Source organism: Sylvia atricapilla, chromosome 13 (assembly GCF_009819655.1).
Source record: "Sylvia atricapilla isolate bSylAtr1 chromosome 13, bSylAtr1.pri, whole genome shotgun sequence".
NCBI classification, from domain to species: Eukaryota; Metazoa; Chordata; class Aves; order Passeriformes; family Sylviidae; genus Sylvia; species Sylvia atricapilla.
In genome coordinates this window covers 15,048,645-15,073,819 of record NC_089152.1, presented here as the reverse complement: position 1 = coordinate 15,073,819, position 25,175 = coordinate 15,048,645, and the positions used below count along the sequence as shown (strand labels likewise).

Genomic DNA, 25,175 nt, shown 5'->3' with positions numbered 1-25,175 from the left:
TAGTGTTATTAAATAAGGACTCTTTACAGGACTGCAAAATACACATACACAGAGCCCTAGAGCAAAAATGCATTTATGTACTATTTGTAGTAATTACCTAAACATATGACCTTAACTAATTATACCCATTACTATGTGAAGCAAACACCATGTCCCAGATTGAAGATATTCTTTAGCTGAGTTTGAAACCCAGTGACTGGAACACTTGTCTAGAAAGAACAGCCTTATCTGTGTAATTCATGCACTTAAATCAATATCCATGGCACCCAGTGTATTTCTAATTATTTACTGATTTTTAAAACCACCATGCCTGCATGGCAGGCTAGACAACATTTCTGTGATGTTTAAATGGTTTGCAGCTAACTTGCTGGGCCAGTCTTCCATCCATGCAAACTTTTCCAATCCAAGAGGTACAAATGGTTATTTATTAGATTTGTGTTTGACCTCGCTTATGAAACAGGACATTTCCTAGATTAATCAGCAATAGAGCAAGGTTACAAGCAGTGTAGCCTGCCTGGAAAATACAAAGGGTTTTAATTTTTTATTTTTTTATTTTTTTTTTTAATTTTTATTTTTTTTTTTTTTACATTGGAACCTCGTGAATCCCAACACGCATTTGGAATAGGAAAGCTCCCTTTGTCCAACCAAAATAAGACAGCATCCTGTGATGTAGCTGACTATGCAGAAGACTTTTCCCTTTTGTTTTGAATACAAATGCTACTCTCAGGCTGAACATATGTGTTTTCCTTATGAAAACACAGTTATTGGCACACGGCTATGAAAAGTTCCAGTTTTGAGCTTCTACTTCTCATACTCTATAGTTCTCATACCAATCTAGTAGTGAAAACCAGGCTCTTAAAGCCAAGCAATTGCTCTGGGGACTGTGGAAATTGGAGATTATACACAAGTGATGACAGCAAATACCAGATGCATCTGTAACTGAACCTTGTTAATAACCTCGTTAACAAAAATAGCACCTCCCAATTGCAAAATCCTGATCATAACACTCCACTAGAATACATAAACATTAAAACACAGCAGCTCCTCACCCTGCATACATCTATACGCTACATTTATATAGATGTATGCAGATAAAAAAATACACCCATGTACACACACACTCTAACACTACACAGGGACACACAAATAGGCTGTAGTTTCTAAGCAAAGAGTAGGTGCAAATGAATATCCACAGAGCAGGACACTGTTACGCTGGACAAGCCCTGTGTTGTCACTGAAACGTACTCACCATTTGCAGAAGATCAGAGGAAACCATCTGCATGCAACACATTGCTGTTGCCAAAGCACAGACAATGGTGGAGATGATATTGAGAGCGCACACACTGAACAACAGGTCCTGCGAAGAGACATCAGCAGAATATCATCTCTTACCTCAGGGACACAAAGGACAGGAAATGCTTCAGCAATCTGATAACAAACACTGTCAGCTGCTATTGATTAATATGGTCTCAAATCACTGGGTAGAACTCATTTAGCTTGTAATCTTTTTCAGGTAGCAATCCACAAAGGCAGCAATTACAGAAACAAACATCTTTCCTTTCCCACTTCTCACAACACATTTGCTATTAGATCTTTCCTCAGAAATATCGAGGATATTCAAATATCAGATATTCAAATTTCCTAGTTCCACAAAAAGACAAATTACTCTTTCACAGTCGACTCCAAGCTGCAGCTATCACAAGAAAGATACTATGAAAGACACTTCTGATTAAAAACATGCAGAAATATTATTGCTCTATGTAGTTGAAATCTACAACTTAGGGTTGTGTGTTGAAAAAATTCTAGTATGAAATAGAGACTTATCCTGTGTCAGAAACTCGATGCATCTGAAATATTTTTATGCATGAGAGAAAAGCAGTGATTACACACCAAGCCATTTCACCTTCTACTGATGAACTGAGTGCCTATGGTCATATTGTTAGCTTGGTTTTTCAAAAAGAATTTTAAAATAGACAGAGAGTACTGGTTTAACAAGGAGAATACAAAAAAAGAAACATCTGAATTAAAATGGAACATCTTTGTATCAATGGTGTCATTAAAAAGAAAGTGTCCAGCTCTCTTCCAATCACTGGATTTGTATTCACTTTCTCCACAGCCAGTGAAAAGAAAAGAATTTAATGTGCTGGCAACATTTCAAAACTACTACAATCCTTGTACAGCAACTGTGTGGCTGCTGGGGCTGTTGTGTGGCTCAGTTCTCTGAACAGCCAGTAAAAGCATTTGAGAAAAAGCAGCAGAGAGAACAGATGAAAAACTAAATCAAAATTGCTACAATACCATGAGTAAAAAACATTCACTCCGTAAAGAACATTCCATAGGATCTAAGTTTAAAAGAGTATTTCATTCACTGCCAGTGCATAAAATACCTTCCACGCTATAAATGGCTTTGTTTTCCCCAACAGTTCTGAAACCATCGATAGAAAGGTGCAGATTTACTCCTGCCACTGTAATTGCTTGCTACTCAAGTGACCTTCATTTGAGGATGGAAATGCCAGCCATGGGGATCAGGCAGACAATAGATGCGCCAACAAGTTTTAGTTTAAAAACTTACACCGAGCCAGATTTGCTCTTGCTGATCTAGTCAGGAGTTTTCTGTCTTGTTGGCCAGCCCCTCAGCCAGGGGAATAATGAACCATCAGCATTAGCAGCAAAATACTGGAAGGGCCAATCCCTAACTCACTTACAGAAGGGGATATAGAGGACTCACTCAAAGTCACACAGACCCACTTAGAGCATTCAAATGGAGGCAAGCAGGCAAAGAGATCCCTCGAGATTCAATTAGTAAACAGTGGCAAAAAAGGGACACTGAGATCCTTCATGTTCTGCTTTCCATATGCAAGCCTGGGTAAAGAACACAGACAGTGACAAGACCTAGGGTAGAAAATAGGACAATTTCCTAGCAGGAAGAAGCTTAATTCATTGCCTACTACAGCCATTTAAATATAAAAAACTTAGCCAATCTGAGGGCATAACTTAATACCATTTATGCTAAATAATAAAATAAAAACTCTAAATTAGGATGCAAAGTGTCTTTAAGACCCTCATACAACTTTACACGTCCCAGGACAGACTTAACTGTGCCTCTAAGTCTCATGACAGATCTTTCTTTGATCTGTTACTAAAGATCCCACAGCTTCATCCCACTATTCCAGTGTTTATTTTTACCATCAGTGTCCTGGTTATGTCCATCCCACAGATGAAACCCATGGCTTTTCTTCCACAGCTCTTGAGAACAGTCTGTTACACAGCAGACTTTTACACCTTTGAACTCTATTTTCACTCTTGAAGCCTTTTCCACCTTTACTGCATGACATATTAACACCATTTTCTCCAATTCTCAACTGAAATCAACTTTCTAGGCCTCTGATAATTTTCATTAAATTAATTTGTTTCACCTAACCTGGGTCCACATTTTCCCTTAAATGCAGAACCCTAAAGGAGGCACAGCTGAAGGCCTTGCAAACACTGGTTCTGGTGTGAGAATTATTTCTTGTGCCTTGTAGGCTACACTCCTCCTTACCCATCCTGAGACTTTCCTTGGCACGCTGGGACAGCTGGGCTACATTTGTTATTCTGCATTATGGTTTTGATGTAGGGCAGGGACTACAGCTCATAGGAACAGCAGCCTCTTTCCACACACCCCTTTCCAGGCTAAGCACACAATTCCTGTTCCTGCTTCAGTCTCTTTGAAGGTGAAGGTACAACTAGCAAATTCCAAATGCAGGGATGCAGAGTTTTAATGTATTTCATAAAGATGAATAACGAGCAGACCTCTAGCAGCCAGAAAATGTAAAAAAGCAGCAAAGTTAAACAACGAGATGGAAAATATTGTAAGTTTAAAATTTTAACAGAGACAGTAATAACTGAGCAATGATTGTGGAATCCTCATCACCACTAGATATTCATTAAAGCAAGACTGCTTCTGTATTTGTTTTGGCTCTTTTATCCTAAAGTCTGTTTCAACTCAAAAAGGAATCAAGCCACAACCCACCCTTCTCCTCTGCTCCCCATTCCCCCCACCCTCCCCAAACATTAATCAGCCTCAGGCAATTTACCATTTTCAGGAAATTCTCACTCCCTGTGCCCTGGAGAAAAAATAATTAGGTGATCCATGACACTCATTTATTCAGCTATAGATAAAAAGTGAGCAGGAACTAAAGCCCTCCATGGCCAAAGATGCTGCCAGAAGGACAGGGTAGGTGCTCACAGATGGCAGCTGGAACAAACAATGACAATTAAGATGTCCTTTAGGGAATGTCTGTGGAAAAGCAGTAACCACAACAGGGCCAGTCATAACTCCCCACAGCCCCAGCCAGCTGTATTTATAGGTGTCTAAAGGAGCAGGAAATCTGTATTAAATACAAAATCGGGGAGCTTTAGTAACAGATCTTTAGTTGACATCTACCAGAACACTAATCAGAGCACACAAGACGTGAATCTCTAATGGCATGAAATACAATTCTCTGCTCCTCAGAAATGGCTGAACCAATTTTCTCTTAGCTGCTGTCTGTGTCTTTTTAACACAGAAGCCTGCTTCTTCAGCATGTTTTTATGGTAACTAATGCTCTGATAGGTAAAATGTACTAGGTAGAATTATTCTTCTACAGGTTACATATACAATTTTCTTCCTACACCTTAGCTCACTAACTGCAGAGGACACAAATCCCCTTCAGAGTGGAATCAGCTGTCAGAATTGCCTGGAACCATGCCTAGTCCACATCTACACCACAGGAGTCAAACAGCATTGTGAGCATCTTCTCTGTGGCCACTTATTTTCCCAGGTACGTCCCTCACTAAATCATAAAAGTGGGACTAAGATTTAATACTGACAGTGAAAAAGCAAGATTTCACGGTTGCAGTATTCAGTTTATATTACCATTTGAACAATTACCAAATTAATGGTGTCAGCACCTGCATTACTGTTCATCATGCTTTCCCTCCACAATAACAGACACCTTTGACTTATGCTGTGGTCCCAAAGGATATCTGTGCATTCCCCCAGGATACCTGTGCATTCTCAAATCTTCCTCATACTATCATTTTCCATGTGTCTAACTTAAGGACAGAACATCTATTTTTTTTTCTTTTTCCTAATTCAAGCTGTTTTCACTATTATTCTTTTGACACTGTTTTTGTGCTACTGCATCTCAGTTCTTCCTTTACTACACAATTAAAATAATACATAAATGCACAAAAATGCATGTTCCATAAACGTGCAGCTCAAAACTCTATAAAGTACACTAAAATTGGAGATGTATTACAAAACCTGAGCATTATTTAAAATCTGAATGTTTAATAGCAATTTTTTTAATATTCTATATTTAAAAAATATTTTTAAAGATATAATTAATTGAGAATATAATATCAAAAAACTCATACTGCAATATGGTCAAAAAGCAATTTATCCTAAAAACTGATTTTCCTTGTTTTCCATCAAACTGCTGGGTGATAAAGCAGTCAGATGGTATCAAACTGGAATAAGTAAAAAATTGGTGACTGTCACATCGATAACTCAAATGTAGAAACAATCATTTAACAAAGCAATTCAGAACAGCTGTTAGCACATGCAATTACCTGACAGAAGCAAAGAGACGAGATAGAATCGAAAATGAAAAATGACAATGGCACAAATCCCATCACCCAGTGACGGACGCACTGGCAGAGCTGGGTCCTTTATAACCAGTGAATAGTCACTGCATGTGTGTTCACCCTCCTGAAATTTTATCCTTCAGAACGTCATTTGTGCCTCCTATCACAGCAGATAGAAAGCACAACTGGAATAGCATCACTTCACTCTAATGCTGGCCCATACCCATAGAGCTCCTTCAGCTTAGAAACCAATCCATAATTTGTCTCTAATATCAGTTATCTTTCAAAACCATCAAACAAGCCAGACTTAAACAGGAATGTTCAAAACTCAGCTCAAATGAGGACTTTGGTTAATATTTAGTCACTCTCTTGCCTCTTCCTATCATAGCAATAAACTGTACTCTAAATTAAGTTACACGCTTGAACATCAAAGCAGAGAGTTTGTCACTCAGTATAGACCATCCCATACAGATGAAGCACTATTACCTCAAAATATTCACTCTGCCAAGTATGATACAGAAAATTAATCAGCTGTGCTGCTTACAAAGAATTGAGAAACTATTTAAACCTGTTTTTCTCTGGAAGGAAACAAAGTACATTCATTTCATTTTATGAGTTCCAGTCTGCTCAACAGTATTGAACTGACAGCTCTCTTTACAACACACTCACATCTTGCTGGCTGAATAGATTTATTTTCCTGTGGAAATAAAAGATTTGTAGTCTTTGAGGTTCTTAAGTTCTTGGCACTTTTGAGATCCTAGTCAATATACGATGAAAGGAGCAAAATTAGCTTGCTGATGTGTAAAAAGAACACTCAGTAAGCAGCAGCCCTGAACACACAGATCTCAACATCCCCAGCGATCAATGGCTAAAAGCAGCTCCACGGCCACAACGCTGTGGAGATGATTTCTTTTCTCCTTGATTGACTTCAATTATAGTGCTTCATTTCTTAAACCACTGTATCCTGAAAAGAGATAATGAGCAGCAAAGCTTTTTCACCCATGAAATTAGTGCCAATGTGCCTCTTTTATTTAAGAATTCAAGGACAACAATCCTTTTAACTCAAAATATAACTTCAGTTGTTCTCACTGGATACGTCTGGAAAAACACTGGGGAAAATATCTGCTCTAATACAAGGGAGGCTCAAGAATTAATGCTGAGCCAAACAGGTCCCAAACACACATTGCATCGTAAATGGAGAGATGGCCAACATTTGAGGTTCGAAAGTACAGTAGAATTCACTATAATTGTAAGTAGCAGAGCAAAGCTGCTACTTAAAAATAATCTCAAAAAGGTCTTCTCTACTTGCATGCAAGTTTGCACACATTCCAACTCAGGTGTCTGCATTAAATTTAGTATTGGGGATATGACAATTACGGGCTCCTGAAAGGCTAAGGTTCCATATCATAACCAGACAAGGATGGAAAAAACAGAGTCCAGTCATTCAAAGAGGCATCTTTTCAGCCATGAGAGAAGTTTACAACTATATTCACTCACTGTCCATGCTAGGAACAGAAAAAAGCATGAGGAAGGAGAAGTGGCTCAACTATCCAGACTACAAAGCCCACCCTGACCTGCCCTATTTTTGATGGTCTCAGTGTGGTAAATACACTCTGAATGTAGGGAATATTTTCAGCTGCCTGTAAAGAAATCTGAAACAAGTCCAGCATTTAAAAAGCTGATCTGGAATTACTTAGCCTGTGCGGAGCTTTATCCCATTTTAAGTAGCTTATGAAGCCTTTCAGGTAAGTCATTCAATAAAATTAATAATATTGCATTTGGTCTTTGAGTGAACCTGAGGAAAGACTGTTCTCATAACTCAAAAGAACATGTTAGGAGCCACCCTCCTCTGTTTTGCAAGTGGAAGCATCTTCTTCTCAATGAAAAAATATTCAAACATATGAGTAGAATTGGTCATCAGGAAACTCAGTAATAATAAATTCGGATTCAAAGGAGAGGAAAGAAAATAAAGTATTCACACATAAGACTGCAAGAGCCAAGCTACATAAACCTCTAACAGAGATACCTAACTAATCAATGGAATCAAAAACCTGAAAGAGCTATTTACTATTTATATTGTACTTGAATTTTAGCAGCTCCAAACCAAATATTTATGCTGAAGACAGAAGAGGAGGGAATCAGCTTCTCTCCTTGCCTGATAGTCACAAAACCATTCCACAGATGCACCTTAAGTAAAGCAGGAAGCAATTATGTAAATTGCAAACCTATAAATTCACATACATGTCTGCAGATATTCTGGACTGTGTGAGCTGTTAAAAGTAATTAAAAATACTGGATCATTACTGAACCAAAAGAGCATATCATTCTCCTCTTGCCTGTCAGTATCAGAAAGCAATAATATGTTATAAAATAATTCAAATTCCTAAATACTTCACTTTATCCTCTCAAAATGTTGCACGTGCATCTTCAGTAAGTTCAGAATACTCTGAGTTTAGAAAGAAGACAGAATTTTCACAGATGAAAGATGTAAGGAAAATTTAGCCTTTGTACTTTAATTAACATTAGAAGACAAACTCAGATCCTTAAAATTTCATCCACAAGCCAACACACTTCCTGTGGTAAAACAGATTAAGTTGATGTTGTCGAAACTTCATCCTAAATCCATCCCATCTGTGGCCATCATCTCATTTTTGGACACTTGATTCTTAATAAACCTTTTAAACTCTTTTAACTAAATTTGTAAATAGATAGGATTTGCTTTTGCCTTATTTGGCTTTAGTTAAGCCAAGTAACTTCCTAATAGAGAATAAAGCTTTTCCAGAAGTGTGGTTATTGTAAAAAAAAAAAAAAAAAAAAATTAAGATACTGGGACCCTAACATCCTTTAGAAGCACAGACTATTGACCCTGAGTATCCAGAGGAAAGCCAGGAACTTTATTTTTAAGAGAAGAATGCAGGAAAAAAAACCCCCACAACTTCTAGTGAAATACAGAAAGCAGGAAGTCTCTCCATTGTAAAACAGGGCAGGTGGATCCCACTTGGGTGCCTGCAGATCTTAACAGCAGCTCATCACATCATGTAAGTGTGCTATTTTCACTGATGTGTGCATACAAGACTACAAGTATGATATCTTATAAATATAATTCTAACCCTACCAATTCACCCTCGAGTGGGCTGAGACCCACCACAACAGTGAAGTGGCACCATATTTTTGTCCATTTTACTGTAACACATAGTTTTGTGCTGAAATCCCACTATTCAACTAATCTCAGAAATCAGCACTGATAGATCAGTCAGTATTTGCAATCAATACTCACATCTATAAATGCACAAATCTGTGAGCATACATACTGCAGTGGTTGTTCTTTTACACCCATTAAAATGTTTGAGTAGTTTATTCAGGGCTTGAAATGAAGGAGGAAGAAGGACTGATTTACAAAGAAGCACAGAGAGATGGCTCATTGCAGAAACAAGAACAACAACTTTAGAGACTTTTCAAAGCAATTATAAACCCCCCCACCCGACATCATGCAGGGCACAGTTAACACACACAGGACCAGGAGCCACTGCTGCTTTTCCTTGTCCTGTCTGACTGCCTGGGAACAAGATCAGACAGCTGACAGGTGCTGGGCTGCTCTGTTCACAGTGGAGCTCCACAGCTGCTACCACCAAACCCCACAGGTGACTTAGTGCAAACACCAGCTTTTTACCCCACTTGCAATAAAGAGGAGCATGAAACCTACATAATCTTATACGTGAAGGTGTATAATCTTAACTCTGCTTTTCTACATTTTCTCTCCCTCTGGCTCTTCAAACAATGAATACAATTGAGCTTTTGGTACTAAAACATCTGTTTCTTTAAAATCACACTGTAGTTGTTAGTTGTAATTAAAGAGGATGAGCCTTTTCACAGTCAGCTGGTATCTAATGAGCTGTAACTTTTTTTCTTTGGAGCTTAGTAGAATGCTGTCCTTAAATTTACAGCCAGGAATCAGAGCTAAGTCAAATGGAAAGCAAATGTAGAACTAAAACTGTAAAAGATGTAAAAAACTTTCTGAAATAGTTATTTTCCTAACTACTCTTTCTTAGATGAAAAGTTCTGAACATAATTAAAACTGCACTTAGACTATCCTCATGGGAACTCCTGTGTTTAAATCCATTCTCTTGTAGTGTGAGTTGATATGTCAATTCCCCTTATAAATGATTGAGTTATATCTAAGAAGAAATTACATTTTGTGCTTGTATTCTGGTTGCTGTATTGGTTAGAATCCTTGTCTTGATTTTCAGCATATGTCACTTCCACTCACTTGATATGCTGACAGTGTCCTCCAAAGATAAACAGTTGTTTTCCCTCTCATTAGAGTTTACCTTACTGACATATTTACAGGGAGCAGACATATGCTCCCTCAATCTTTATTTTTATGGGATTAGCAAGTCAAGTTTTCCTGAATGACAGGTTCATGTCTCTGCATCTGTCATACTTTGGGGACCGTCCTCAGAAGTCACCCTCTTGTAATACAACATTTCACTGAAGATTGGAATGTTTTGACCAGCAATGTCAAGTTATGCTTCTTTTCCACTTTCTAAACTCCTGCTACCCAGTACGTTTTTGCTCTGTTACCTTTATCATTAAAACCTGAGGCAGTGTTTCACCTAATTTTGGGGTCATAAAAATACTTTAACTTCTACCTCATCCTTATTATTTGGTAGCTATTTTGCCTTGTCTTAACAAGGCTGAAGAACATTTAGGTATTTACTCCATACCTTGAACAGGATTTTTATCCATTCTGAATTTTAAAATATATTTTCAAATATCAATAAAACTTCCACAGCTTTCTCAGGACCCACCCTATAATCTACCTCTCTAAGATCCTTCTCAAAATTAATTTCTCTGCACTCCATTATTTTCTATTAGTTTTATTAAAATACAGATTTTGAAATTGAGAGGCACAGATGCAGAGTTCTGCTGATCACGAAACTAAACATAGAATGAATCAATATCTGCCTCAGCCTAGTGTTCCTTTTTCTGAGCATTTATTTCATTGATTCCTTATTATTTTTCAAAACAACATAGCATCAATGCCTTCCCATTTGGTGATAATGAAGTCAAGCAATGATGGGAGCAATTACACTGAGCTCTAACTCATATAATATTCGTACTATTTGCTCTCAATTTTTTCATCTGGGTAGTTGCAACACAAAATGCTACAAGATTTAAACTTCTTACAATGTTGCAGGGCAGTTTACAAGCAGGTTTCCAGCATTACCCAGAAAGAACACTCACTCTTCTCTGCCCTGCCTCCACAGTAGCAGCTCATCAGGAAATATCTCCTCATTGTGCAATACTTCGTGTTTCTTTGCAGTTTACCACAGTGTCTGTAAACACCACCTCAGAACAGCAATGTGAGAGATACCTGTGCTTGCACCTGCCAGCAGCTCTCACAGCCAGCTGTAACTTCTGTTTTCTGAATAATCTTTAACAAAACAGTTACCCACACAAATGCTGATTTTGGGATGAAGATGTTTTTACACTTAAGGGTGGATGAAGGCAAAGAACAGCAGATGCTGCTCCTTTCATCACACACTTTGCCTTGCTCAGTTCAAACTGCAATAAACAGTTAATTCCTTCCTAACACACCTTTAGGGTCAGCCTCACTGCATTGCACTCCTGCAGAGGGTTCAGTTTCAGTGTTTCTCCCAGGTTACTGCAGCCTGACGTTTGATGCTGCATTTCACAGCAAACACAGACACCATCGCTGTCGAATTTAATCTGTGGAGAAAAGAAAAGGTCAGAAAAAGTACAAATCAACAGAAACACACTTCCCAAAAATGGTGTTTACAGTTACAGTAATGACTACTAAATGCAAAATGAAAATCTCTGTGCAGAACCCTTGGAGCAGAATGTTTTCCACTGGTTAATAAAAGCTATAAAAACAGGCGAAATACAGAAAGAGGATTCAATGTCAAAGAGTGTTACCTTTTATGCCTCTTTTTGAAAAAATTTGCTTTCCAGGGGCAGGTGAAACCAGAGTAACTCAACTGAATAAACATAAAATCATACCCAATGTGGGAAAACCAAAAATAACAGAAAAAGGTCAGAAAATATGTGAAGGAGTCATGATCACAAATCAGTCCTTTATTCCCCAAAGTAAAGATGGAAGCCCAGTGGCTGGGTGGTGAGATCTGAATCACCCTGTTACTTACTCTTTTGCATTAAAAAACCCTCAAAATTTCCAGACACGAGTTCACAAAAAAAAAATTCCTAATGCAAATACACATCTGCCTTTTTAAATTCAAATTCCCCCTAGGATGTTGCCAATTTCCTGAACAAAAACAGGTACCAGCATTCCTTGTAGAATTTCCTTGCACAGCCTTCTACATAGAATCATTTTAACAGAGTATTTACTTACTTCTTAAACCTCAAAGAATGTTTAAATTGTTCATATACTCTTAAAAGTTATATGTTTAAATATATGTATTATTTAGTGCTACCCCTACCAGGCATATGTAGCACTCTCCCCTTACATGCCAGTGACCAGGACAGCAGATGGAGGAGCAAAAATAAGAGTCAATTAAAAGAACATAATAAACTTCTCCAGATGAGGTACAGATGACTGAATGCTTGCTTACTGTGATGAAAGAGTGCTCAGGGCAGGAGCTGTCTCAGGGGACCTCAGCTCCTGACACTCCAGATTGCCCTCTAGCCAGCACAATTTGTAAAAGGCTTCAGAAAAAATTGGGTATGTAAATTATACCATTTCCCATATTCTCCAAGGCAACACTGGAAATAATTGTCTGTGGCAACTCACAGACTGGTCATACCCTATGCCATGGACACTGCAAAGAAATAAAGAAAAAACATAGTTTGCTCACCTCTATGATAGTTGTGGGGTTTATTTCTCATTAGCATACAATTTAACTACAAAGCAGTTTGAACAATTTCAGACTAGTTCTTTTCCAATTCCTGTAATTTTTAATACTTTCTTTTAAAAAGTAAAAGATCTGAGCAAAACCCAACTAAATGGTTTATGATCAGCTGACCTCAGCCCTTCAAGCCGATGTAAAATCAAAGCATTGGATCTCACTGGGGAAGTCTTGCTCCCAAAACTCTCTGGAAATGGTTCAGGGATTGAGAAACGCTGCTGAGGAAGTTTGGAACTCACACTTTGAGTTTAGAGCTGTGCCAAGGCCAGGGGCCAGAAGGCTACACCTGGCAAATCAATATAGGCTTCAGCCGCTAAAAAGTCTCTGCAGTGAGGAAAAATGGACTTCAGACAAAGCTTTCTACTGCAAGATCATCTACTCTGATTCTTACTGCCCCTGTTTAATAAAGGACAGCACTGCCTCATGCCATGTATGTGGCATTTCCAATGTGCAATACAGATCCCAGGGTACCTGTGCCACATGTAATGAACAGCTATGACAAAGACAAGGCTCAAAAGGCTGGGTCAAGATTCCCCATTTATGAGAGACTCTTAATTAATTCTGAAAGTTGTTCCAGAACTTTGTACTGCCCAGTAGCTCTTCTTTAAATTTAACTCTTAAAAATGAGTTAAAAGCTAATTGTTTACATGACAGTTCATGCAAAATACAGGGCCATCTTAAGACTCACAGCATATTCAAAATCACCCAAGATTCACAACCACATTGGTAGCGTATTATTTCTGGAGAGGTTTTACCAAGGTTTTACCACTTTGTGAAGTGACCTCTTTGCTGAGTTGTGTTTCTGCAAAGGGGAGCAGAACAAAAGGCTGAAGGTGTCACTGCATTCGTGTTCTCAGCAACACAGCAGCTGAAAGCACTCCTGAGCCCCCTGCTCCAGAACACCCTGCTGCAGTCTCACACTGGTGCAGACAGGATCAAGAGCTCATGCAGCTATCCTGTGACCTAAACAGTGCCAAAACTAGCTGGTTTTTCATTTGGGAAAGAAGGAGGAGAAGTGGTCTATTGTTAGCCCAAATCACATCTCAAACACCATGCACTGTGTGACTTCATAAACAGAGAGAGCAGCACTGACAATAAATCTGCACTGGTACAGGGAGAAGGGGTTGGGATCACTCCTTCCAGCTGCTGGGCTGGTGTTTGCCAACCTCAGACACAATTACATCAGCAATGACTCCAAAACTGTGTGTTTCAATCTCCTTTTGGCTGGCAGAGCTCAAGAATAAAGCATCATTCACTTCATCCCCTGCACATATCCCCACCATCCTGTGCATATTTGTGTCCCACTTCGTGATTCTTACTCATAGTAGAGTTTGTGTGCTTTCATATTTATGACAGTTGCACAGAACACCCTCATCCAAACCATATTTAAGATTTCAAACTTCAGCCAGAGCTGCCTATATGCATAAATTCTCTTGCAAGTTCATTTTGTTTTGTCAAACAGCAGTGCTGTTACTTCAAAAGTCATAAAACCCATTAAAACCTGACTTTTATATAGCAGAGAATCAAAAAAGGAAAGGACCTTTCGGGTTTATTACAAATATATACACACACCCTCTCACATGCCTTATGTTACTTCATCTGTATCAATTCATCAAATTCTGTCAATGCTGCTGAAAAGAAGCTTCTTTGGCTGCTAAGTGCACACACATTCTCCCCAACAGGGCAAATGAGGAATTAGTTAACACTGTTACATTGCATTCTACCATATCCTTAATACAAATGTAAGTCTTCTAGTAAAAGTAGTAATAGATTTTACTTCTTCTTCTAAATTAACCTTCAGGGTTTTTTACAGGGAACATAAAAAAGGGAAGGAAAATTTTCAAAATGAAGTATGAGAGTTCCAAAGCTGGTAACAAGGCAGTGCAGCCCAAGAAAGCTCCACTGGTGTACTTAAGGGAAGGAATTTCAGTCAATTCTAGGACCTTATGCAGAGGGAAAGACAAGAGTATCCAGTAAGGATAAAGTTGCATTGTAGGGAAATATCAAGATTAAAAACTGACAGATGAATAAGAACAAAACTGAGTACATTCTTTTTCCTGGGATTTTAAGAATTGTTTTTCGATATGCACAGACCTGAGTTCAGCTCCAGTGCAAAATGGAAAACAAATAAACCTCAGTTCTGGACCTGGGCTCTGCCATTCAGCTCTTTGTGAACCTGCACCTGCTTCACTTTTCCTTACTTTGCCTATTCCAGCAAAAGATAATTCAGGGGAAAGAAGTTCCTTTCAGTGTAACTGTAACCACCGGCCAATTTCAGCTGTACAACCAAAAAGAAAAAAAAAAAATTATAAGTAATCTTTCTACAGAGAGATTGACACTATCACTACTTTCCTGAATAACAATCACCTGTAAATTTGATTAAAACTGCAGCATTTATTTTAAATAAATTTAAAAACTCATTTATTTTAAAATGAGTAAGTGACTTACAAGATAGGTAAAATCAATAAAAAAATATAGATGAAGAAATAAAACCTTATGTGTCTTGTGCAGGAATAGAACATAAATTAAAATGTATCAATTTCTCTAGCCATGTATTTTAAGAGCAATTTTTAGAGAACCATTACTTGAAAAAGAAATTCCTATACAGGAATGTTTCTCCTATACACATTAATGAACAGCTTGAGCGTGTAACTTCTCTGTACACATCCCACTCTCACTGATTTAAAGCAGTATCTTGAGGTTTTGGCTACAGGATCTGCAGCTAATTATGATAAAAAAATTCCAATTAATTTTTCGTAACAAGGCGTTAAAGCTCCTGCCCTTTTTCCCCCCTCAGTGTTGTATGTTGCTAAGCTGCAGGATAAAGGGCACAAATACCAACTTCACAAATTACACATTCAAAATGCTAACATATGGCAAGCACATTTCTCATATTCACACAAAAATCCATATTATGGAATCTACAATAAATCCCCAGTGTTTAAAGCAAAATAAGACCACTGTGCCTTGTTCTTTTTCCTTGAATAACAACCCTACTAGTGAAGCACTGCTGAATTTAAACCCCATAATACAGTAGATACTATTATCACTTTTAAAGCCATGCACTCACCATGAATGTGTTTGACAGAAATACCAGAACTAAAACAGAATTTATTTAGAATTTGACTTTTTTACTATACTGTGCTTGGAAATTGACTGGTTCAGCTGTATGGGATGTTAACTATATTTCAAACCACATGTCTGCAAAGGCTGGATTTTGACTCCTTGAGCTGCATCCCCAGAGTGCATTTGTATCCTAGGAGGCAAGTAAAGGATTTAGATTTGATAATGTACACCAGTCACATAGTGCAGGATTGCACACATCTACAGCACTAAAGAGAGCCATCTAAGGAAATTAAAATTAAATACACACTTGGAACAAGCTGTTAAGAAACTGAGATTTTTTCCTTTTTGAGTGAAAAATGGTAATAAAGTAATTAAATATGCTCAGCATAATACATCATCACCTTCTGAGCCAAATCCTGGGCTTAATCATAAAGCAGTGCTGTTCACTACAGTGCATCCCTCCCAGAGGGTGGTCTATGGGAACACAACTCTACAATTCCATATAGATGAGCCCTGCAACATGGCAATGCAATAAATCCATGTCTAAGTCCCCAGCCTGACTGAAATGGGATTTTGAGCAAGGAAAACCTAAAGAGTGAGGTCTGGGTAGAAAACCTGTTGCTTTTTTGGGGCTTTTTTGGAAACAGCTAAAATATGATCAACAGCCATAATGAAATTCATTTGCCCTTACAGAGTACAATACACTGTGGCAAAGCTACTTAGCATTTCATCATGCTCTGAAAATCAAAACCACAGTGTGAACACTTACTATTTAAACTCAAACATTTCAGTCTACTTCTGTAGACATCTTCCCAAGCTGAAGTCAGAAAATATGCTACAACTCAATGCGTATGTACTTTTTTCCTGAGATAAAAACACAAAGGCTTTAGGTACTATAATTTAGAGAGTGCCACATCACGGTAATTTGTATTATTCTGCATTTTATTTAACACAAGTAACATTCATTTACTTTGGAAATTAAAAAGTAAAACAACTCAGGTTGGCAAACAAAATATTAGCACACACATACCAAAGTGTTACTGTTGTGAGATCCACTGCCTGGAGAAGTATTGGATGGAAGGAATCCTGATCCTGCTGACATCAGATGGTGACCACCACACTGCTCTGATGTGGTGTATTCCATCTGTCCTGCTGGAGCACCATTTTTACCATGACAGTAAGAAGTCAATCCTTATGATATTAAAAGTCACTTTTTGAGGTGGCAAAACATTAAATCCAGTAGCACTTTAACTCAAACTTTTCCCAAATTTTTTTTTTTCAGGTTGTAACACATACAGATCACGCTACTAAATGCCTACTGCTTTGGAAATGAAAGGAATGTGTGTATAAAACCCCAACAGATGAAAAGCAGAATCCTTGCCCTCGGTCAGAAAGGTGTTCTCCATCACTCACCAGCTGACATCCTTCCAGGGACTTCACCAGCTGAGCGTTCTGACAGGAGAGAATGGACCCAGCCAGGTTCAGCATCACACACACTGCAGAGAGCAGCATGAAAAAGGTGATCTGGAAAAAAACCCCAAGCACCCTATTATTACTCACTCCAAGAGGCACACAAGGAAAAAATATAATTTAGACGTTCAAGAACTTCCAGCCTGTCACACAATTACATGGATGGCAACATTTTATGTATTTTAAAGAGAGTAGGGCACTTAATCTGACAGCATCCTCAGTCTTGCACTGTAAGAGAAAGCTAAATCAAAACTAGACATGACTATTATATGTTTTCCTCCAGCCATTTCAAAATAATCCGTTTATCTCCCACTTTTATCACACACTCTGAAAATTTAATGGGTTTTATTACCAAGCATTACTAAAAAGCAAGATTTGAAAAATGTTTTATTATAAACAGATGTAGTCCTGAAACAATTTAAATCCTTTTGATGGGGAAATGGGTATCTCAGACAAGAAAATTATTTGTGAATATCACGTATCATGAGCGCCTACAAGTTGGGAAAAAGGAGTGAATAAAATTCTAGATATATATAACTATTTGGTTTTTAAACAACACAATTTAAGCAGCACCTTCCATATCAATTAACACTCATGGTGTTAATTACTCCTTTTTTCTCATCTCAAAATGTGTCAAAACAATCATTAACCTGATTCTACCAGTTTAATTATCATTTTATTGCTTTAAATGTAAAAAACCCCTGGTCCAGTCAGGGCAGACAAATCTCAACCTATAGGGAATGGCATAAGCAATAAGAGGCCAAGAACAAATGTGCACCTGATGTGTGGCCACCTCGAATATTCAGTGTTGACACTGCCAGAACTCAACAGGAGTGTGAGTGTATTATATGAAATTAGTAAGAAATTCTCTTGCATCACTTTTCCATATGCATGCTCACAGTTTAAAGCCCCTCACTGTTCTCACAAGATGTTATCTTTTGTCAGTGCATGTGCTAGGAATATTTTTGACAGCCTTAAATCCAAAATGGCTCTACATCTTTTTTAGTGCTCCTGGACAAACCCCTGCCCCACAACCTCCACAGTATTAACCAAAGGACAGAAGCCGTGTTACAAATTTTAGTTGCCAGCTTCAGACTCTTCCAAGCATCCCAGCTGACAACAAGGGCTATAACCTACATCAGGTTTATCTATCTTTGCAGTACTTCCTCCATATCAGCATTCATTAACGAAGAAACCTCTATTGGTGTTTCCAAGGTAACCTCTTCCTCTTGTCACTGACAAAGACAAGAGAGAAGGACCCAGCATTGTCAAAATCATGAAACAGGCTCTTAGAATTCCTGTTCATCTCAGTGGGTCTAAGTCTCACATTCAGTTTGGGAGTTGCATTTCAAAGTGGCAGCCACCACATGATATCAAACACTGAAGCTCCCTGTCACAATTGTTATCCCAATTTTGCTATTTTATGCCTCATTTCTTTATGTCCCAGGCAAGGAACTGTCTATGCTGGACATGGAACTAAAGGGGAAAATTCATGTCCTTTGCAAGTCTTTTGAAACTACTTTGCCTCTTGCAGAGCACAAAGATCCTAATAAAATGAATTGAAGAAATTCCAATCTCTTCTCTTAATGCTTCCCAGTTAAATACCAAAAAAAGCCTTCTACAGATAGAGCAGAACACACCTGGTACTCTGTTATCACAACTTCGGAGGCAAAGTTTACCACCATGCTGAAAACCACAACAGAGAAAAGGAGGCCTAGAAGTATTAATTACTACATTTACAGACATGAAAAAACATGTTCAGTGTGCTTAATTTTTTTTAATCACAAACCAGTCTTTTCTAACACCGGTACAGGTGCAGCAGTTAAAATAAACACATTTGCAACCCTTTGAAAGAGTGGCCATTGTGGATTATGATGGACACCCAACATTACACTATGAAACACTGTAAATGAAGTTAGACATACACTATTTATGAAGTCAAGTATGTCTAATTTACACATTTAAATTTTCCCCAGAAAGAGAGCTACCAAATATTTGCTCTGAGAGCTCAGTGTGACACACTTGAAGGAGCAGTACGAAACTATAAGGAAAGCGAATATGACACAGTCAACCCAGAGATCAAGGGCCAGAACTTCCACTGAAGTAAATACAGAATTGTGAGACAATGAAGGGTTATGACATCTTAATGCTGATTTAAAACTATAATACTAAGTTCTTCACATTTCTAGTTACAACATACAAACAAGATAAAATATTCCTAGAAATCTACAAGCAGTATTAATGCCACAAAGTGCCAAAAGTCATCAAGAACTAACACATGAACAAAAAGGCAAAGTCACTGGATTTATTATGACATGGTGGTAGCAGAATGAATTGGAGAAGTCAAATCTTATATTCTATACAAAGGACTCTCAGGAACAAATGTTAGTAGGACTTCCTATGGAAATGTTACCATGGTCCTAAACTAATTCCACAAAACAAACGCTTCAGATGCAATGATTTAAAACGATGTAACAACTCACATAATCAACAACTCATGTGTGAGATCCCACACAAGGCACCCCTTTTTACTCCATTTCTGGGAGCTACTTTAAGCATAAATATGCAGAGCATATCAAGAGTGAGTTTGCATCTTTGCAGTCTCAACAGACCACACACATCTGCACAGAATGAAAATATCAGCACCCCCCATGCCTTGCAAGGGAGAGGCCAGAAAAAGTGCCCTTCTGTCATGGAAGGAAAAAAAACCCCAAAAAAACAAAACCCAAAAAACCTAAGCACTAACAGGTTATATTCCTTTCCACTAGGAAGGAAGTTTGTTTGTAGTTCTCTCTCTTCAGTTGACCTTTTTGAGAATTATTAATTTTTTCAGATTATTTGTGAACATTTTTTCCTTCACATTTCTTAACTGTAGATACAGCCATTCACCTGCCTTCAGAAGGTCCCAAGGTAGATCATCTTAATTCTATGGATACCACCAAAAATATCAAAGGGATTTACAGAAGTTGATATATTCTCCACCCTCCATTCTTCCACATCCCTTTCATTTTTGCCTCTTAATATTTCTCTTTTCTTCACAACTGGCCTCAAGTAATTTATTCTCTTTTGTTTTTACCATAAGCTTTACACTTCCTTTCATCTTCTTTCCCAAAGGCACTGTTAAAACTGTATTACCTGAAAACCCAAAAACTTTAATCCTTAAGATAGCTGGCTCAAAGCACCTTCTTGCCCTTACTGTGCCTTTCACAATTTGTTCTTGAATTGACAGGAGGTAAAAAGAGGAGAAACAAATGAACCAACTTTAGCGCACACTGCAGTTTGTGACTTGCAACACAAGACATTAACAATTTAGATTTTCTGTCCACATACAGCTTTCTACCAAAAGAAATGGAGTGAGAGCAGCTCTGAGGAGAAGGACTTGGGGTTGTTGGTGGGTGAGAAGCACAGCATCACCTGACAATGTGTCTGCAGCCCAGGAAACCAGCTGTGCCCTGGGCTGCATCACGGGCAGCATGGCCAGGAGGGGATTCTCCCTGTCTGCTCCGCTCCTGTGGAGACCTGGAATGTGTGCCCAGCTCTGGGGCTCCCAGGGCAGGAAGGATGGGAACCTGTTGGAGAAACTGCAGAGGAGGCCACAAAGATGCCCAGAGGGCTGGAGCACCTCTGCTCTGGAGACAGGCTGGGAGAGCTGGGACTGTCCAGCCTGGAGAAGAGAAGGCTCCAGGGAGAACTCAGAGCACCATCCAGTGCCTGTGGAGAGCTGGAGAGGGACTTTGGATGAGGGCCTGGAACGTGAGGATGAGGGGGAATGGCTTCAAAACGCCAGAAGGCAGGGTTAGAAGTATGGAAGAAATTCATCCCTGTGAGGGTGGTGGGGCCCTGGCACAGGCTGCCCAGAGAAGGTGTGCCCACCCCATCCCCAGAAATGTTCAAGGCCAGGTTAGATGGGGCTCTGAGCAACCTGGTCCAATGGAAGCTGTCCCTGCCCATGGCAGGGGGTAGAACGAGGTGACCCCTCTTCCAACCCAACCATTCTATGATCTATGCCTTCCACAGATTTATTTAAAGCCTGCTTCGCCAATTTTTTGGTGGGGATTCTTTAAGTGACCCAAAGCACCCACCCACTACTGCATGTACACACATCAAGAGCACAGTAAAAAGGAACAGCGCATACTATAGTTTGAAGAGATACTTACTACTACAAGCAGGAAGAAGTTTCTACATGCAAAATAATTAAAGTCCTTCAAAAGAGATGTAAATATTGTATCACATGAAACCGTATTTCTAAAAGCAACATTTTATTTCACTCCTCACACTTTCATTTTGGAGATATATGAAACAGGATTGCTTTTTCATTGCTGGCATTTCTACTTCCCCTGGTGGTTTGGAGTGGTTTGATAGCCAGGACATGAACACTTAGACAAAACATTACCCTCTGTGTTGATAAATTTATATTTATATTTCTCAAGTTTCCTGCGCAGGGTACTTTAAATAAAACCACATACTGCCACGGTAAGCTGGCTTCTGTAAATCTGCCACTCCTCTGTACCTGTAATAATGTGTCTACATGTTTTTTCCTGTTAATTCCTATTCTGCAGCTTCTGAAAGGTCAGAAAACCTCCTGGAATGAACTTTGGTTTACACTGAAATCATTTGCAGAAAGCAATTTTTTCAAGACACTGTAGTTTGACACGAGGTACTGCAGCCTTCTTTCCAATCATATGTGTGGGTGTATTCAATGGGATTTCAAATATACTCCTTTTAACACACATATTTCTCATCTGTGAAGCAGCAAGAATAGCCAGAGGTAAACGTGCTTGTCTCTGTAAACCACTGTATAAGTAGATTAAAAACTTGCTCCAAGGTATTTTGCTCACAGAACTTTTTCTTACATGAACTGCAGACAGTAACAGTTTTTGTTATTTGTGCTACAGAATTTAGACTTTCCCTGACAGAGGTGCAAGAAGGTTAAGCACCAGAAGCAAACTTGAAAATTTATCACCACCAATAGCTATGAAGCAGTGAGATCAGCAACTGTGTCAGGACTAAATTAATGCAAGATTATCTGAGGTACAGCCAGGAGCTACCTGTTGGATCAGCCAGATGCTGAATGCTCATCACATATTATACATTTAAACAGATAAAACATATCATTTTTAAAGGAGCTCGTTTTAAAAACCTACTAAGCAGAAATGGCACTCAAACCAACACTCTTGACTCATCGTTTGCAAGTGTACAAGAAACAACAAAATTTATCTTCCCATTATTTGCCTCATAATAGATTTCTTTTTCATGATTTCTCAATGCTTGCCAAGAAGAGACAGGATGAAAAGTGTTGGCATTTCAGATCTGTTTAATTCAGTATTCCATGTCATTTGCCTAAATTAAAATAAAGATTTGAACAAAAATATTTTCTCTAGGTCTAAAGCAATGTTCTATATTAAATAGGCAGAAATATTCCCTGTAGCGTGGCATAGCATCAGATTAAAGATTTTATAATTTTTATGTTAGGAATCATATATTATATCCTGTTTTATCCTAAATTATATCAGCCTGTTCAATTCCAGTCGTTATTAAATTAAATTACATTTTCTCCAGATTAAATTCCTTTTGACTCCAATGAGGCTATTTAACTCTGTAAAGGAAAGCTGAAACCTCAGTATAAATACCAAAACCCATGCAACTATTTCTAATTTCAAAGCTAAATAGTTCAAATGAAAACTTCTGAACTTGAACTTGGTGAATGTGATTTTACTGACCCTGTTGTGGCCCTATTAACTTGTTTTCATTTGGCTAGATCTTGGAATTCAATTAATTATTTGTCGCTTGGTTGTATCTTCATTTCTATATTTTTATTAAAATATTCCGTGGAAAATTCTAACTTCAAATACGATTCTATATAAGTTTATACACAAAGCTACTGGTTTGGATTTACAAGAAGAAAGGGTGCCTCCCTCTGACTGTATTATATTTATTGCCAGAGTAGCAATCAGCTCCCAGCCAGAGGCACGCTGTACCTGTGGAGAATGGTGTGAGTGCTGGTAACAGCCCCGTGTGCAACAGACAGGGGCACTGGGTGCTGGCAGCAGAACTGGCCTCACACACAATAACACCTGTTTAAAGGCCAGGAGAAGTAGTTTGGTTTCCTCCTGTTTCATTGTGCAGCAAACAATAACAACACCAAGTGAGGGATTTGGTAGTTGCTTCCAAGGCTTTTCAAGAACCCTGGAATCCAAAATGCAACCTTGGCTCTGTATACAGGAGCAGAGTGAGAGACAAATGCAAAGATGCATTTATATCAAAACAAGTCTCCTAATATCTCATAATAAGAGATATTCAATGCCTCCAAGAAATTCCCTGTCACTAGAAGCAATGGCCACACAATTTCCTCAAGTGTGATCAGATTAAAAGACTAAAGCAGTGAGTGCAGCACTGTCACAGTCTACACACAGCAACAAGTGTTTGTTGTTTCTCTAATGCTGTTACAGCTCCAGCAGTTACACTATTTATTGTAATATTTCTTAGGAAAGTGTAAGAGGGGGCTTGATTCAGTAATAAAGACCTTGTGCTCTCAGCTCAGAAACATTAACCAGAAATTTGTCAAAAGTAGATATTTCAGCATCTACTAATTTTCTGCTCTTTTGATTCCAATTAACTCTTTTAGCATCTACACCTGTCTGAATCACAGAATAGTCCGAGTTGGAAGGGACCCAAAAGACCATCAAGTAGCCTGCAGACTACTGGCATATAAAAGAGAAACAACAGGAGATACACCTTTTTTTTTTTTTTTTTTATAAAATTCAAGGTATCTCTTTAAGTATTCAAATAATGCAACACACTTCTAACAGCAATTGTAACAAAAAGAGTTTCCAGGTAATTCGTTCTGTAGCAAAGAGCTTAAGTTTTGTCTTATAATCTATATTAAAAGGAAAATGAGGAGTAGCCAGATAATATGCTAAAGAGACTCATTCAAAGTTTGCTACATGAAAATAAGCACTCAAAGGAACCTTTCAATGATCTGCAGCTAATACTGCAACAAAAATAATCATGTAATTTTTACTATATGTGCAGGCATTTGGACCAAAGTCATTTGGACAAATTTTTTTTAATAGTAGTTGTATAGTCTGGTTTTTATCACTAACATTTCCATTTATGCACCACTGCTCCCCTAAATAAAAAAATCTATGCCCACAAAATTTAACTTAGGGTAATTTGGAAAAAAAAAAAAGAAATTAAACAGCACTAACCTATTTTAATGCTGCTCAAAATGTTGTCAGTTTAAAAATGCTTCAGAAACAACTGCTTCAGCTGTACAGTCAAGTGGAAAAAGAGTTGATATACAGTGTGATAATAAAAACTTCAAATATAATGCTTTCTGGATAGAGCTTTGACCACACAAGCCAGATCTAAAATTTGCAACTACCTCAGCCATATTAGTTTAATTTTCCTTACAACATACTTTCCAAGGAAGTAAAAACTGAAAACTTTTTAAAAATTAACAAATAAGACACTGAGTTTCAAAAATGTTCTGCAACAACAGCAGAACAGGAAAAAAAGGTGATGTTTAAAATCTTTAGATGTGTAGGATGTTAGGAAAGACAACATTTTTCTGAATTAGTTTTGTATACAACAATCTATATTAAAACAAAACAGATGAATCAGTAAATAAAAATGAATATATTTTTTCAACAATGTGAGTAGTCTAATAACTTTTAAGAAAATCTACATACGACTGAATATATTTACTCCCATAGCAACTGCCTAATGGGTTCATCCACCTAAACAATACATTACTTTTTGCAAGTGTCACATTGCAGGAAGGATTCACCGCCATGCACGTGTCAGTGAAATGCTATTCCATATAAATTAACCTTCCATAACATCTGTAGCAGCATTCCCTGAGGAAATAAAGGCTGGTGTTGCCCTGCTGACAAGGACAGGCATCAGAAGCTCTGTGAGCAGCCCTTGCTGGCAGCAGCGTAATGAGACACAAGCAGGATGTAAAGGTCACACACAGAGATACTTTGCATCTGTCTTTCCCAACATATTAATAGCAATTAACTACTCACTTGCAATTATTCTCATTAATTAACAACTGCGGGGTCTCTTCTGAGCCCTCCCACAGCAGAACTCTGACTTTCATCCCTGAGGAGGAAAATTCTGCCAGGTGAGCAGGGTCAGCAG

General features: G+C 38.2%; 1 protein-coding gene across 2 annotated transcripts in view; it reads right to left on the bottom strand.

Moving 5' to 3' along the window:
- ENTREP2 (endosomal transmembrane epsin interactor 2) overlaps positions 1–17,079 on the bottom strand; it is a 37,187-nt gene extending 20,108 nt beyond the window's left edge. For both annotated transcript variants that reach the window (XM_066328554.1, XM_066328555.1), the window contains exons 1-3: positions 16,974–17,079; positions 11,209–11,340; positions 1,250–1,357 (exon numbers count right to left, since the gene is read on the bottom strand). In XM_066328554.1, the coding sequence (XP_066184651.1) occupies positions 1,250–1,357; positions 11,209–11,340; positions 16,974–17,072 (339 nt within the window). In that variant the 5' untranslated portion in view covers positions 17,073–17,079. The remainder of the gene's footprint in view (positions 1–1,249; positions 1,358–11,208; positions 11,341–16,973) is intronic.
- Positions 17,080–25,175: the final 8,096 nt, after the last annotated feature.